The sequence below is a fragment of the Macaca fascicularis genome, chromosome 10 (assembly GCF_037993035.2).
Source record: "Macaca fascicularis isolate 582-1 chromosome 10, T2T-MFA8v1.1".
NCBI lineage: Eukaryota > Metazoa > Chordata > Mammalia > Primates > Cercopithecidae > Macaca > Macaca fascicularis.
In genome coordinates, this window is record NC_088384.1 from 77,780,889 (window position 1) to 77,796,996 (window position 16,108).

Genomic DNA, 16,108 nt, shown 5'->3' on the forward strand with positions numbered 1-16,108 from the left:
TTCAGGTGGACTGTAGTGTGTTTAGCTCAGCAGGAGGAAGACGGTGTGGTGAAAATGTTAAGGCTTTTGTCAGAATGCTAAAGAGATTAGACTCTGTGCAAACAAATGCCCCTTCATCCCCACCTGTCCGTGTGACCTCCTTCCTCTTCTGTTTCTTGGCTGAACTGTGATCTCCTATGACTCAAACTATAATGTGTACACCAATGGCCTGGGGATCTTGTTAAAGTGGAAACTGTGACTTCAGCAGGTTTGTGATGGGGCCTGAGGTTCTGCAAATCTAACAAGCTCCCAGGTGACATTGCAGCTGCTGCTATTGATGAAGATGATGCTTTAAATAGCAAGACCCTGGATCCTGTCCCATCGCTCCTACAGGGATGCTTTAAAAACCCTATCATCAGTTACCCTCACTCTCTCCTCTTTCTTCAACATCTACCACTCCAGTAACTCCCTTCTTTCAGCCTGTAACTTTGCTCTTCAGTACAGAGTGGTGATTAAATTCCTGAATCCTGGCTCTTTCCATTACTAGCTCTGTATCCTTGGCAAAGTGGCCTAAGCACTTCTGTGTTTTGGCGTACTTCTCTGGAAAATGCAGATAATAATATTTCCTACCTTGTTAGTTTCTTGGGAGCAGTCAAATGAGATAATACATGTAAAGTGTTTATAGTGTTACCTGGCAGGTCGTAAGAGCCCAGTGAGTGTATTCGTTTCCCAGGACTGCTATAACAAATTGCTACCAATTGAGTGGCATTTTCTTCTCTCTGCATGAAATGTATTCTCAAGGTTCAAGAGTCCAGAGGTCCAAAATCAAGATGCAGGCAGTGTTGATTCCTTCTGGAGGCTCTGAGGAAGAAGCTTTATATACCTTTCTCCTGGTTTCTGGTGGTTGTGGCAATCCTCAGTGTTGCTTGGCTTGTAAACTCATCCCTCCAGTCTCTGCTTTACCTTCACATGGTCTTCTTATCTGTGTGTCTGTGTGTCCTCTCCTATTTCTATATCAGTCATGGGATTTAGGGCTTGTCCCCAATCCAGTATGACTTCACCTTCACTAATTAGACCTGCAAAGACTCTTTTCCAAATAAGATCACATTCTGTGGTTTGGATGGATGTGAATTCTGGGAGACATTCAATCCACTCTAGAGAATAGTGATAATTATCATTGTCATCATTATCATATTCACCACATTTGTAACTGCTGGATGTCTTCTATCTGTAAAATACATCTCATTTCTTGAAAAGCAGTCCAACTGAGATCTACATGACTACTCTCTGGATTCCACCCTGACTCAACCTGAAACTAGAGGCTACTAGGGATGCCCTCATTGCCAAGCACAACAGAGACTCTCAGTTCTTACCTGGTTTCATCCCCCTGTTGTGTCCTAGCTGCTGCTATCCCCACCTTGGCTTTCCCAATTTATTCTCCATTGTTTCTGATTTCTTGATATCTTTCCCTTCAGTCTCCAGTAATGCTTCAATTTCAATCACCCCGGGTGCCCAGTATTTCGTATTTGACTGTCTTGTTTTCTCATGCTATGGCCCTTCAAGGGTTTGACTACCACTCATATCCCACTGATGTGAGCATCAGTGCCCTAGCAATGGTGTTGCCCAGATCTTGGTAGTACTGGGAGGTCAAAACTCATCGCATGATAAACCTAAAGTGTGTACATTTCACTCTATATAATTTTTAAACTGTTAAAAATAAACACACATTGAACTCCAGTTAATGCTCAATTAGGAGTGAGGTGTACTGCTGTCATCAATTCAGTTTGAAATGCATCAAAAATTAGATGATTAGATGGATGGATAGAGTGATAGGTGTATGATAAAGCCCACACAGCAAAACATTAATAATTATAGAATCTACTCATGCATATAGGGATGTTCACTCTGTAATTCTTTCAGCTTTGCTGTACGTTTGGAAATTACCATAATAACATGTGTGGCAGGGGGAATCTTGTCTTTGGTTCAGACCTCCCTGCTGAATCCTGGTCTTTATAATATATTAATGCACTTGTTCTTCATTTGCAGAGGCCTCTTTCACTTCTTATGATTAAGGCTCGTCAATTCATGCAACAATTTTGATTTTGAAAACCTATCATGGGCAAAGCACTATCGTGGGTCCTGAAGCTACAGAGATAGTTTTTTTTTAAACTCTAACCAGGAAGATTTGGAGCGAGATAGAGAGAAGAGTCAAGGATGATTTTCATGGATAGATGTTGGTGGATGTTGGTGTCATTCACTAGAACAGGATTGATGGAAAAGGGGTCAGGTTTTGGAGCAGAGAGAGGGATGCTGAGTTTGGAAGTACTTGTGGTCATCCATATAGAAATATACACTAGTTGGAAATACAGGTTTTGAATGCAGGAGAGAGGTCTGAACTAAGCATAGAAAGAAAAAGAGTATCCAGTAAGAGAATCTAAGAAGAGAAGATGTGAGAGAGGAACCCAGAATCCTAGGGAACCCCAATATTTAAGAGGTGGATGGCAGAGGTAGAGCCAGGGAAAAAAAAGGTTGAAAGAGGAAGTTCGGGGAGGTGTGAAGAGAATTAAGAGAGAATTCATACCTTGGAGACTGTACTATTGATTTAAAAAATTTTTTTAACTTCAAATGGTCATTCTGAACCATTCTTTTCTTTTGTGTTCTATTATCACCAACAATTCTAAGTGGCTCTTTGATATCTCTTTCATAAGGCTGTTTGAAGTTCAAACCAGGTCATCATGACTAGAAATTAAGGCTTCCAGAAATAAACTGAATCCTGGTCATCTAGAATTCATAAACCAGCAGGGTGCTTAACTGTGCAGTATGTTCTTAAGAGTACATGAGCTCTGGGAAAGAAATTTCCAAGTCTTTTTTTCTCCTCGATGATATCTAAGGTAAATAACATGTATATACACTGAGCCCTTCGGATGACCACCTTAAACCCCTTACAACCAAGTGCTGACACCCGGTTTCTATGCCTATGTTTCCACTTCCATTGATGTTCACCTTGGTAGCTTCAACTGTCATGGACAAAGGGTCAAACCAAAAAGGGAAGGGGATCCAATACTAAAAGTGACATTTCCACATCCTGAGTAAACAAAGGCCTTGCAATATTTCAAATATAGAGAAGAGATGGTTCTTTGATTTGCCTCACGGTACATAGAAATCTGAATGTGCTCAACTCAAAGGAACCTAAATTTTATCAGTTTGTTCAAAATTCACATTGAGAATAGCAATTTACGTATATGAAAGCATCATCTGTTATATTACATTAAACTTGTGGGCTTGGGATGTAACAAATTTGTTGTTTCTGGTGTATTTAATTTGTAAAGTTTTTTGTTTTTGTTTCATCATTTTATAGAAGGAATGTAAGCAGCAGGAGTTTAGACATTTGGAAGTTGATCCTGGTGGGCCCAGGAGAAGTTTCTCCATTAAAATGGACCATGCCTTTCCAATAAAAGGGTCTGACAGTCCCTCCCCTTATATGACCAAGGCTTGTTGATGAGACTGTTTTGTTTGAAATTTGAAACTCTCTATGTTTGTATTTTCATGTCTAGCAGACATTGTTTTAAAATTGCTAGTTTATTGCATTCCTTTCCTTTTCAGATCAAGTTATCTGATTTTGGTTTCTGTGCTCAAGTTTCCAAAGAGGTGCCGAAGAGGAAATCATTGGTTGGCACTCCCTACTGGATGGCCCCTGAGGTGATTTCTAGGCTACCTTATGGGACAGAGGTAAGGGGGTCACAGTCATAGTCAGGAGTGGCAGGACTGGGACAGGCACAGGGTTCTGAGATAGTTGGTGACCACAGGAGATGGGGGCAATGACTTTTGACTCCACATTGGATCCCCACTCACTAGAGGAGGCACAGATGTAGGCTATGGCAGGAGGGAGCCTGCCCACCCCGGGGTAGATCACTGCAGTATTTATCCAAGGGCTCTTTATTGCAGTCCTACAGTGGACACTGTGGGGAAGTCACTCCAACTCTGATCCCACTCTCAGTAGCAGGCACACACAAAGCAAGACAATGCAACTTGCAAAGTGACTGGAGACATGCAGATGAGCAGGCATGAGGATTCAGAGGAAGGAAAGAGGATCAAAGAAAGTACCACAAAACAGAGGTGATATTTAAATGAGCAACTGTTTTCAACACAGTTTACATCTCACAGTGAAGGACCTACATAGTGTTTTCTTATAGGAAAAAAATAATATGTGACTCATAGTCAAAAACATGGCACAATTTCTGTTCCCACTGGAATGAAAATAATCACTCATAATCTTTTAAGGGGTAGGGCCTGGAAGTGTAAAAATGCAGGGTCAGAGGGAGTAGAGGAAGGGCCTTCTTGGGAGGTAATAGCATGGGTGGAAGCTCAGAGGCACATAAGGCTACATACAGGTGGAAGCCAAAGGGCATGCTTCGGCTAGCCATAGGGTTTCCACACTTTGTAGTCTGGATGGTGATTCTGGGAGAAGAGAAGCATGAGAAGACATGGCAATGAACTAAGGACATCAGCATAAGTTACGGCAGAATCTTTTTCTCTTGTTTGCTTGACCTTGGATGAGTCCTCAACTTGTTTTTCTCACTGTGGTCCTGAGAGATAAATTCTCAGTGAAGGTCACTGCAAGGGGTGATAATAGCAATACATTCATCAGATAAGAGGTATAAAGAGGCCCTAACGGGGAAGTGAGTGGAACTGGGAGTTTATAGCACAGTGATGGCTCCTCATTGTCCTGACTTCCCATTCTTTACTAATTGCTTGTCATCTCTTCCTTTTCTTTTCTCCAATCCCTGAAAATGCTTTTGTAAAGCGAGGTTTTGTGCATGCTGTTTTGAAATGATAATAAAAAGTAGGGGGAGGAAATTCCCAAGTAGGGGAGAAAAGAACTATTTTTAAATCTAATTAATAAAAGAATCAGAATATATTCTGCTTCCTGCAAGGTAGCCCTTTGCAGTTTGTTACAAATATGTCAAAACTTTCTTGTTTGTTTATGGTTTAAATACAACCTTCTTCTCCATTCTCATAGCATTAAACTGGAAGATTTTCTCATCTGCCCTAATAGACAGTTAACTACTAAAGTTTACAGAGTAAAAATTAAAGTGCTAAACTTTAGAACGTTAAGATATTCATTTATATCTGAAGGGTGGAACCCTCACTGAAGTTGTCCATAAAAGGCAAAGGTTGTTAGCAAAAACTCAGTTACCCAGCAGTTTAGCCTATAAATCTGTATTGTAAATGTTGAGAGGTTACAAATACCATATTCATTTGTGAATGAGTATGAACGTCTTGGGTTCTGTGGACGCACTTGACATTTCAGAATGTTCTCCTTGCCCGAGATAACCAGTGGGATGTGCCCAACAGGTGGACATCTGGTCCCTTGGGATCATGGTGATAGAAATGATCGATGGTGAGCCCCCCTACTTCAACGAGCCTCCCCTCCAGGCAATGCGGAGGATCCGGGACAGTTTACCTCCAAGAGTGAAGGACCTACACAAGGTGAGAAGCAGCAGCTATTGCTGAAGTGCAGAATGGTTTTTGGATTTTTCCGTCTCTCTCTGGTTTTTAAGACTGACTTACCACATCCAGCAGGGAGATCCTGGTTTATGGGCATGGGTTTTGGAACTAGTCACTTAGGTTTGAATCTCTGTTCTTCTATTCTTTTACTGGGCAAGTGACTCAGCCTTTCCTACCCCAGAGTTCTTCATCTATGAAATGGGTTACAATTGTCCTCTATCCCAAAGGTTTGGTTAGAAGAGTAAATCAGGTGCTCTATGCCATACTCATTCATTCAGCATCTATTACATGCTGGGGACATCTAATAGCTTGGGACGTCACCATGCATGACCCCAGATTTTCTGACTCTGGGGTCTAGACTCTGCATTCTAGTTGGGGAAACAGATAATAAACCACAAACAAACAAATAAAATAATTTCAGAGTGTAGTACATACTATGAAAGAAAAACATACTGTGATGTGATGGAGTGTGCAGGAGAAGGGATTGAAAGCTGGTTGTGTGAGTCTGTTTTTACACTACTATAAAGAAATACCCAAGACTGAGTAATTTACAAATAAAAGAGGTTTAATTGACTCGCAGTTCCACATGGCTGGAGAGGCCTCAGGATACTTACAATCATGGCAGAAGGCGAAGGGAAAGCAAGGCATGTCTTACATGGTGCAGGAGAGAGAGAGCACAGGGGAAATGCCAGACACTTATAAAACTATCAGCTCTCATGAGAATTCCCTCACTATCGTGAGAATAGCATAGGGGAAACTGCCCCCATGACCCAATTACCTCATACCAAGTCCCTACCTTGATATGTGAGGATTACAATTTGAGATGAGATTTGGGTGGGGACACAGAGCCAAACCATATCACTGATTTAAGCTGAAGACTGAAGGAAGCCATTTCTAGGGAGGGATCAACAGAGCTGGGACTTGAATAGGAAGAAGGTACAAGGCATGTAAAGATCTTGGAGAAAAAGGTCCCAGGCAGGGGGAGCATCAAGTGGAAAGGCCTTAAGCCAAGAAAGAAGGCCTATATTGCAGAGCAAAGTGAGCAAGGGGAAAAAGGTAGGCCTTGTTGGAGAGATGGGCAGGAGCTAGATTGTACAGGGCAATGAAGGTCATGGTTAATATAATGCTTGTAAGAGACTGAGTGGAGTCTTTCCTGTTTTCCAAGGATTGCCAGTTAGGACGAGCTCAGAAAATAATGATGCTTCATCCAAGAATCACCACTGTAGGAGCTGCGAGATTTCCACTCAGAGGATCATTTCTGTAGGACTACTACTATAAACACTGGCCCCATACACACCTCTCCTCCTATCTATTTTATGACAGTAAAAGAGAGTGTGTGGCTGCCTTTTGGAGGAGAATTGTTTGCAATGGTAATATCTCCTCCTTCCTCACCCCTAGGTCTTAGGGAAGAGCCCCAGTGGAATCACTCATATAGGTTATGTGGACCTACAAAAACATAAACAACAACAAAAAAAAGAGATTGAAATTTTTACTGGATTGGACTAAGTTTAAATAATGAAAAGCAGCTGGGCGTGGTGGCTCACGCCTGTAGTCCCAGCACTTTGGGAGGCCGAGGTGGGTGGATCATGAGGTCAGGAGATTGAGACCATCTGGCTCATTCGGTGAAACCTCGTCTCTACTAAAAATACAAAAAATTAGCCAGGCGTGGTGGTGGGTGCCTATAGTCCCAGCTACTCAGAAGGATGAGGAAGGAGAATGGTGTGAACCCGGGAGGTGGAACTTGCAGTGAGCCAAGATTGCGCCACTGCACTCCAGCCTGGGCAACAGAGTGAGACTACACCTCAAAAAAAAAAAAAAAATTGACTAAAAATATATCATATGAAAATAGTCTCATACCCAATGAGATGAGTGCCAATGTTCTTTAAAACCATGTACAAGAATAACTTTAATCCTAATGGTTTCAAAAAACTGGAAACCAGCCCAAGGTTGTTTCCCAAATGGATAAGTAATGTGTGGTATAATTGGACAATGAATACTACACAGTAATGTAAAAGATATAACTTTTGCCACACATCGGGGATGAATCTCACAGATACAACGCTGAGCGAAAGAAGCCAGACGGAGAAAAAATCAAATATATGACTCCATTTTGGTAAAGTACAAAAGTAAGCAAAACTAAGTTATGCTATTAGAAATTAAAATAATGACTATGTCTTGATAGGAGTGGAAAGTAAATAGGGGTAAGTGTATGTAAAAAATCCATTGAGCCATATGCTTAGTATTTGTGCAGGGGAACTTGAGCATGCTGGCACGTGCTTGTACTCCCAGCTACTCAGGAGGCTGAGGTGGGAGGATCACTTGAGCACAGGAGTTTGAGCCTGGGCAACATAGTGAGCCCTCATCTCTAAATATATACATAATGTAAGATATACCTTTAAAAAGTAAATTACAAGACCTTTAAAGAAAAATAATGAGATGTATTAGATATCCTTACAAGAGCTTTTTTCTCCTTTTTTTTTTTTTTTTTTTTTTTTTTGAGATAGAGTCTCGCTCTGTCACCCAGGCTGGAGTGCAGTGGCGGGATCTCAGCTCACTGCAAGCTCTGCCTCCCGGATTTACACCATTCTCCTGGCTCAGCCTCCCGAGTAGCTGGGACTACAGGCGCCCGCCACGTCGCCCGGCCAGTTTTTTGTATTTTTTTTTTAGTAGAGACGGGGTTTCACCGTGTTAGCCAGGATGGTCTCGATCTCCTGACCTCGTGATCCTCCCGTCTCGGCCTCCCAAAGTGCTGGGATTACAGGCTTGAGCCACCGTGCCCGGCCGAGCTTGTTTCTCTTAAAGAAAGGGATTCCACAGAGCCTGTGTGGTTGCAGTTGTTAGAAAAATAAAATGGCTCCCTGTTTTCACCATGCTTCATCAAGCATGTGCGACCAGCACCTGCACATACTAAACATTTTGTAATAGCTGTTCTTATTGCTGTGATTGCCACTGTTATTGTATTTAGTAAATAAGTTTTCATTCTTAGTTGATTTGTCATTTACACCTATTATTTCAAACTTGAAAAAGGTAAGGAAAAAGTGGAATTTTAAAGGCAAGACCTGCTTTTGCTTTCGTAACATCTTTCTCCTTAAGGTAACTTTCTGGAATTAGAAGTTGTTGATAGGATGAATGGGGAAAACATTTTGGGGACTGGGTTAGGTGTCTGTGTTAGTCCTCAGATCGGTATCTGTGTGTTTCCACAGGTTTCTTCAGTGCTCCGGGGATTCCTAGACCTGATGTTGGTGAGGGAGCCCTCTCAGAGAGCAACAGCCCAGGAACTCCTCGGACATCCATTCTTAAAACTAGCAGGTCCACCGTCTTGCATCGTCCCCCTCATGAGACAATACAGGCATCACTGAGCAGAGGATTCGTGTAGGTGGCAAAGCTAGATGAGGACATGAGAATAATTCAGGAGAACAAAAGGAAACACAGAACATGCAAAAGGCCTGTGCATTCTAGACCAGCCAATTGGTGGGACAGTGTGATGACCGGCAGGGTTCGACAGACCAGGGCATCTTCTTGTGTCTTAAATAGGCATCTCTCCACTGACAGGTGGCGTGGTCATTTGGAGCACGGCTTTAATAAGTCATTAATATATTTTTCAGCCCTTCATCCAGCAAATCAGAAGGACTCAGTACAAACTCCGTTATGATATATCCTAGCCACATGCAGGGTAACATGTAGGATTTTCTATATTGAAAGAATACTTTTCTGGCAAAAAAAAAAAAAAAGAAAGGAAAACAAAAAGCACTTTTTTCTTAATGGTAGCAGTATAATGTATTTTGCAACGAATTTGTAATTTTTCTGTACGATAGTTTTGATAATTTATAGTACTTTGATGTCATGTAGCCATTGTATCAGTTGAAGTAATACTTGTTTACTAGCAGGAGTTTGAACAAAGCCTTTCCTACTTTTTTATCCCTTTAAGAGAACCAATGATTCTTTAGGAACTTTGAATACTGAATGACTCTCAATCACCGTCAGCTTTAGTAAAATATCTTTCTTATCCTAACAAGTGTCTTATTTGATGGAAGAAGAATTAAGAGTGATGGTGATAGTGTGCACGTTTCATTAATCCAACCAAAAATAATGAAATAAAATTTGAGCCACAGTATACCACTCCTTGGGATAAACCTAAATATTTTTAAAAATCACGTTTTCCGTCAACGCTTCTAGTAGCAAACCATTTTTTGCACACCACAATGTTTCCCTCAGTGCCCTTTCTCAAATGGGTACAATGTTCCCTTGTGGCCAAATTTCCCTCCCAGGGAGCAATTTCAGTGCTAGGATCATTGGACTCAGTTCCCAAAATAGAATGTTTCAGTGAGACCGTGAGAATTCCAGGCTCACAAAGGGAAAGGAGAGAACAGGGCAAGACGTTTGGTTTCGTTCGTCACCATTTTTAAAACTCTGTATGCTAGCACACCAAACTCTTGTCTGTATTTACCTTTGTACCACAGTATTAATCGCTATTGTTCATGTATCGTGCTGGAAGTCTGAACTGACTCTAGAGGACGAATTAGCAAGAGGGTATTTTACCAGGTATGATCTGACTTCGGTTGTGCCCATGTTATAATGTGTTTCCGACATAGGAGAGTCGTGCTGCTGTCTAGATCTTCTTGAATGTTGATAAAATGAATGACTACTACAATACATTTTGTGTTGCTTGTTGGATGAATTTGCATGTTAATTGTAGGCCAATATAGATTTGCCTTTAAAACTCTGGAAGAGCTACATAGTCATCATTAGTTTCTATTAATTATGCATCAGACAAAAGCCATTTGTTACCAAACTGGAAAAACAGAGGCTTTTCTTAACTATTTCATATACTGTAACAAATATGAATTTAAATTTGTGATAGCGCTCTCGTTGCTCTAAGCATAATTAAGAACTTTTGTAATTACTAGGTTGCTAATTATTTATTACTGCTAAAAAGGAAAAAAAGGCATAAAATGACCTTCTACTGATTAGATTTTCAGTTTTCCTTCAAACTGGAAATGCCTCCATAAATAGGATCTATGATTTTGCTTCATAAAACACAGCAAATCAATGTTTTATGTAAAATATTAAAGTATTAATATAAATATGCGAGAATAAAAACAATCTAAATCCAGAAAATTGCAGTCCTAAATGTTCATGAGACAGATTGTATTAATTTAACCAGGACTATGTAGAAGTAGAAAGAAAAGAAAAAGAAAATCTTTTTTAAACCAGAACAAATATTAAAAACTATTGCAGAAAATAGTGGATTTTGGATTCCAAACATTTTTGACAGTGTAATGGAAATTTTTCTGTAATTTTCTTACCATCAGGTATTTTTTAAAGTTCATTGAGTTTACCAAAAGTTACTGTAGCTTAAAAGGTTTTGTGAGCACTAACTATTGGCAGAAACTGCATTTGCAAATAAAAATAAATGTTTGCCTTTTCCCCATTGTGTTACTGGAAACAGTGATTTCCCAAATTTATTTTCTTGAGTAACCAAGAATGATTTCTTTGTGATATCGGGGAGTGCAAATGAGTTGGTACAAAGTTGTATGTAACATTGTGATGACATGACCTAAAGACAAATATATCCATCCCTAGAGATTGTAAAGAGTGTAAGATGGTGATATCGATACCACTACTGAAAAAAAAAATTACTAAATTCTGGAAGGCCAAGTTCAAGGAAAACCAGGTTCAGGGCTAAAGACTCTCATTCTACTTCCCTGTTCCAAAGATGCAAAACTGATCTGAGGGATATTTATTTATTTATTTATTTATTTATTTATTATACGTTAAGTTCTGGGTGACATGTGCAGTACGTGCAGTTTTGTTATATAGGTATACACGTCTCGTGGTGGCTTGCTGCACCCATCAACCCATCACCTACATTAGGTATTTCTCCTAGTGTCATCTCTCCCCTAACCACCCACCCCCTCACAGGCCCCAGTGTGTGATGTTCCCCTCCCTGTGTCCATGTGTTCTCATTGTTCAACTCCCACTTATGAATGAGAACGTACGGTGTTTGGTTTCCTGTTCTTGTGATAGTTTGCTGAGAATGATGGTTTCCAGCTTCATCCATGTCCCTGCAAGGGACATGAACTCATCTTTTTTGTGGCTGCATAGTATTTCATGGTGTATATGTGTCACATTTTCTTTATCCAGTCTATTATTGATGGACATTTGGGTTGGTTCTAAGTCTTTGCTATTATGAATAATGCCACAATAAACATACATGTGCATGTGTCTTTATAGTAGAACTTGGATTCAAGAGGGTGTGGTGAGAATTCTCTGGGAGCCTAGAAGAGAATGTTGGGCTCTTTCCTCCACTTTGGGAGACAAGGAGGATATTAATATTGATCTCATGAAGTTGGGGGGTGGGGGAACTTGTATATAAACAGCCTATTTCCCATCCAGAAATGTTGGAAGGTGAAAACCCTCAGGGAGTAGTCTGAGCTAGCAGGATGAAAAAAAGGTATTGTCTATCGCGTACCAGGGCAGACAAAGGCGGAGGCAACCTTCCCTGGACTGATCTCCTCTGCCTTTACTGGGCATGGAAGAGACATGGAGTTCCCTCGAGTATGTTTGATGGGACATGGAGAGGACAGCAGGGAATGTGTCAAACCACTTAACTAAGTAACAGGATGCCCAACCTGCAGAGTGATTTGGAGGAGTGCACCATGGGGGCAACCGAAGGGAGATATGGTTGCTTTTCTGCATGGAGACAGGGCCAAGTTGGAGCTGACCCTTACTCTAAAAACCACATATGTCATCTACACAAAGACCACTCCAAAAAGCAGAAGCTGTAGTTTTTAGTGGAACCAAAATGAGACTCAGGCCTCTCCCTTTCCTCCAATAGCATCTCCAAGGCAGCTGACTACAGCCAGCTAGGCTACTGGAACCTCCCTTCCCCACTGGTCCACATAGAATAGAGCCATGTGTTAGTGTGAGACCCCATGATTTGAAGAAGGTATTTAAGAGAAAGAAAGGGAGAATACAAGAGCACACCCTGTATCCTGCCACTACCTCCCAGTTTCTACCTCTTCCTCTAGTAGAAGTTTAACTTGAGCAAAGGAGAGATGTATTATCTTTGAATTAGAATGAGATTGATTTTTAAACTAGATTAGACAGATGGAATCAGACTGAGTTACAGTCATGTCCCCTTTATCCCTGGGGAAGAACACATTTAGTAGCAATCAGTGGAAAAGTAAATCATACCATGAAGTTAACAACCCAATGAGTTCGGACTGCTTGGTCAAACTGATCAAATGAACAGTCCAGTGTCGTCGAAACAAAATGGTAATGAAATTCCAGGCAGAGAAAAGATCAAATTGATCTGAAGCAGATACAAAATGTACAAGCAGGAGAAATTTTGTGGAAGTGACATGACACAGTACAAATCCACATTGTGCAGGAAAATCAGTTCATTTGATCCGTGAATTGTGTGCATGTTGAGTTGTGTTTCCAAGTCAGATGAGTACATTGTCTTGGTGTAGATGCTACCAAAAGAAGAGCTCGAATAAAGACAGACACAAATACTTCAAATACTTTATTTGGGAGATGATCCCAGGAATGTCAACATGGCAGAGTGAAGAAATAAGACAAATAGGAGAACAAAGTCAAGAAAGTGTGTTTTAATGAATGGGATACCACAATGCAACTGGGGTTCAATCCCATTGGTGACCTTCTGAGAGACACTTGAGAATTGTCTTTCTTGAGGGGGGCACTGGTATATTTAATTATCTCCTATCCATCATTAGGTGAGAATTGTTCCTGCAGCATCAACTCTCCTTGCACTGCACCTGGGCAAAGTTTGTTGCCTTTGCTAAAATTGACGCAGCAATGACCTCCCGGAAGGGCTGAGGGAACATGAGTGGGACCCTGAGAGAATCTCCTACATAAACCGACCAAACTAAAGACAAATAGAGGACATGAGAAAGTCTATGGGTTGCTGATTTCTGGATCAAAATATGCTGTTCTAAAAGCAAAGAAATTTCTTATCCTGAAAGATTTTCTCACAAGACAAATGTTTTGATCATAATGCCTCATCATTGTCTGCATTTCTAAAAACTTAAAGCTAGAAAAGACTTCAAGATCTTATATGATTCACTTAGACTGAGTTAACCAAGGCCCCAAAGAGTTAGGTAATGACAGCACATTAATCATAATACAGGCTGAGTATCCCTTACCTGAAATACCTGGGACCAAAAGTGTTTTGAATTTGGAATTTTTTTCAGATTTTGGAATATTTGCATTATATTTACCAATTGAGCATCCTAAATCTGAAAATCTGATATCCACAGTGCTCCAAGAAGCATTTTCTTTCAGCATCATGTTAACATTCAAAAAGTTTTGAATTTGGAAGCATTTTGGATTTCAGACTTTCAGATTTGGGATGCTCAAACTGTACCTAAATAGACAGGTATACACACATGCATGTGTGTGTACTTACACACACACACACACACACACCCCCCACATATTTCAGTTCCATGAGGACAGGAGTTCTTATGTATTTTGTTCACTGCTATGTCCCAGTACCCAGAGCAGTGTCTAGAAAGCACAAGATCAGTGCTAAGAAATACTTATGATCTCATCTGTCATGTGTGCCTTTGTAAACCTTCACCAGCAAACCACCTGACAGGCTCTGTCACTTTAAATGACAACTGAAGTACCATTGACCCTGGACCCTCTTGGCTGTCTGAGCTTATAAACTCCTTCTCAGAAAAGTTTTTTAATGCGTAAAGTAAAATACGTAGGCTTACAAAAAAAAAAAAAAAAAGAAACTGATTGAAGTATCATTATCACAATTTTAAAACGTGGCTATAATGCCTTAAATAACAAGATCTTTTGATGGGTCAAATAACTACCATAATTTCGAAGTAATGAGTATAAATGATTCTTTTGAGATATAGCTGGCAAGTGTAATGTGGCTATTTCTATTGATGACAGATTCACAGATTTGCCTATACTGCAGTGGTTTAATGCCCACATTCACCACTGAAGGAAATTCTACCTTTCGTTTGAGGTTAGTAAAAACTGGAGGTGTAAATTTTTCCATCCAAGTTCATAAACTCTGACAGATCCCCTCACCCCAAAACTGACAGCCCCTGAGTGATTTACTGAGCTGGGGTAGAGGGGAATCCCTGTGTAAAAATTCTCTGAATCCAAAATAAATTGACACAGAGAACTGTGGAAGTCAGATTTAAAACTCTTGTGTTAGTCCCTTTGAATCTTTCGTGACCTCTTGTTTGGCAGGTAAAATTGGAACATACATGTTAAGAATTGTGCTAGCAAAATGCCACTAATTGTAATTTTTAGAGAGCCTCTCCAGTGTGACAGGCATTGTGCTAGGGACTTCCAGGTGCTTCATGAGTCCTCAAATAACTTTGCAAGGATAGAGGAGTAAGCTTCACTTTCAGATGAAAAAACATGAACCCAGAGAAGCCCAATAATTTGGATAATGTTGCACATACACTGATAGTACAGGCTTTTTAACCAGAAGTCTTCTTATTTCTCCATCAACATTATCTGGGGAGCAGAGTAAAACTACAGATTCTAGGGTCTCACCACCGAGATTCTCAAATAATGTCTGGGATGATGCCCTAGAACTAACATCTTTCAAAAGTCTCCTAGGATGATTCTAATACAGGGTGCCTTTGAATGCACTTTGAGACACAATGATTTAAAGTTATCTCTGGCCCAGGTTGCTTGGTATTTGTTCCAGGGAAATGTTTGAGCACAACACCAGTTTGAACCGCCTGCCTGGTAAAACCCACCCCTATACATGCAGCGTCTTCACCCAGACACTGCAGGTCACTCCTGTCGTCTTTCCTCCCTTTTCTCCATTCACGTTTCTCGGGTGTTTCTTCCCACACCCATGGGGTTTGCCAAGTCTTTACTAATGGAAAGATTGGACAATTGGCAAAAAGAGAGAGATGATAGTTCGGAGGGCGTTCTCAGGCTCCAGATAAGCAAGTGCTCCCTGCCCCTCTGAGGCTGTTTCACTGGGAACTGTTTCCTGGGACTGAGGGAATCCTACAAAGAACCATGCTCTGAATTTAAATCAAAGTCACCCTCCCTCAAGAGAAATCCACATATGGTTCATCTGGTCTGGCTTTTCCAGGCAGGCATACCCAGCAACCAGGCCCAACATCCTCTTGTGCCCACAGGCGTTTGTGTTTAAAATCCCAGTAAAAAAGAAAAATGACAGTTCAAGGGGTAATTGAGTGTCTGTGGTTTATCTATTTGTTTTCTTCCCTGTCTCTGAAGCTTGAGAAGCAATGCAGACAAATGGGTCATTTCCTCAGCCTATTCCTGGCCCAGGAGCAGCTGCAAAATGTTAGGACAACGGCAATGACAATGGGTATGGAGAGGGCCCAGAGCTGAGGCCCAGGGTGGAGTCAGTCTCCCTGGACACCCTGAGTTGGGAGAATGCCAGGCACGGATGTGTCCAGAGACCACTGCTCTTTCTGTATGTTATGAGGCTCCCCTTTATCGTGTTTAGTTAACGATAAAGATGAAGACATGGCTGAGAGAAGTAAGGCGTGGTTCAAAGTCAACTAGGCTGAGTTTGAGATATAATTTTAAAATAGCTGGATAAAAATGGCATAGTAAACAATATTGATAGTCATAACAGTAA

General features: G+C 40.8%; 1 protein-coding gene across 4 annotated transcripts in view; it reads left to right on the forward strand.

Annotated features, from left to right (window-relative positions):
- The window catches only part of PAK5 (p21 (RAC1) activated kinase 5), a 302,646-nt gene extending 291,732 nt beyond the window's left edge, over window positions 1–10,914 (forward strand). For 3 of the 4 annotated variants that reach the window (XM_045362506.3, XM_074004777.1, XM_074004776.1), the window contains 3 exons: window positions 3,583–3,708; window positions 5,335–5,469; window positions 8,691–10,729. In XM_045362506.3, coding sequence (XP_045218441.1) covers window positions 3,583–3,708; window positions 5,335–5,469; window positions 8,691–8,846 — 417 coding nt within the window. In that variant the 3' untranslated portion in view covers window positions 8,847–10,729. Of the gene's footprint in view, window positions 1–3,582; window positions 3,709–5,334; window positions 5,470–8,690 lie in introns of all 4 variants that reach the window. The other variant, XM_005568358.5, reaches the window with a different exon arrangement.
- The last annotated feature ends 5,194 nt before the right edge of the window (window positions 10,915–16,108 follow it).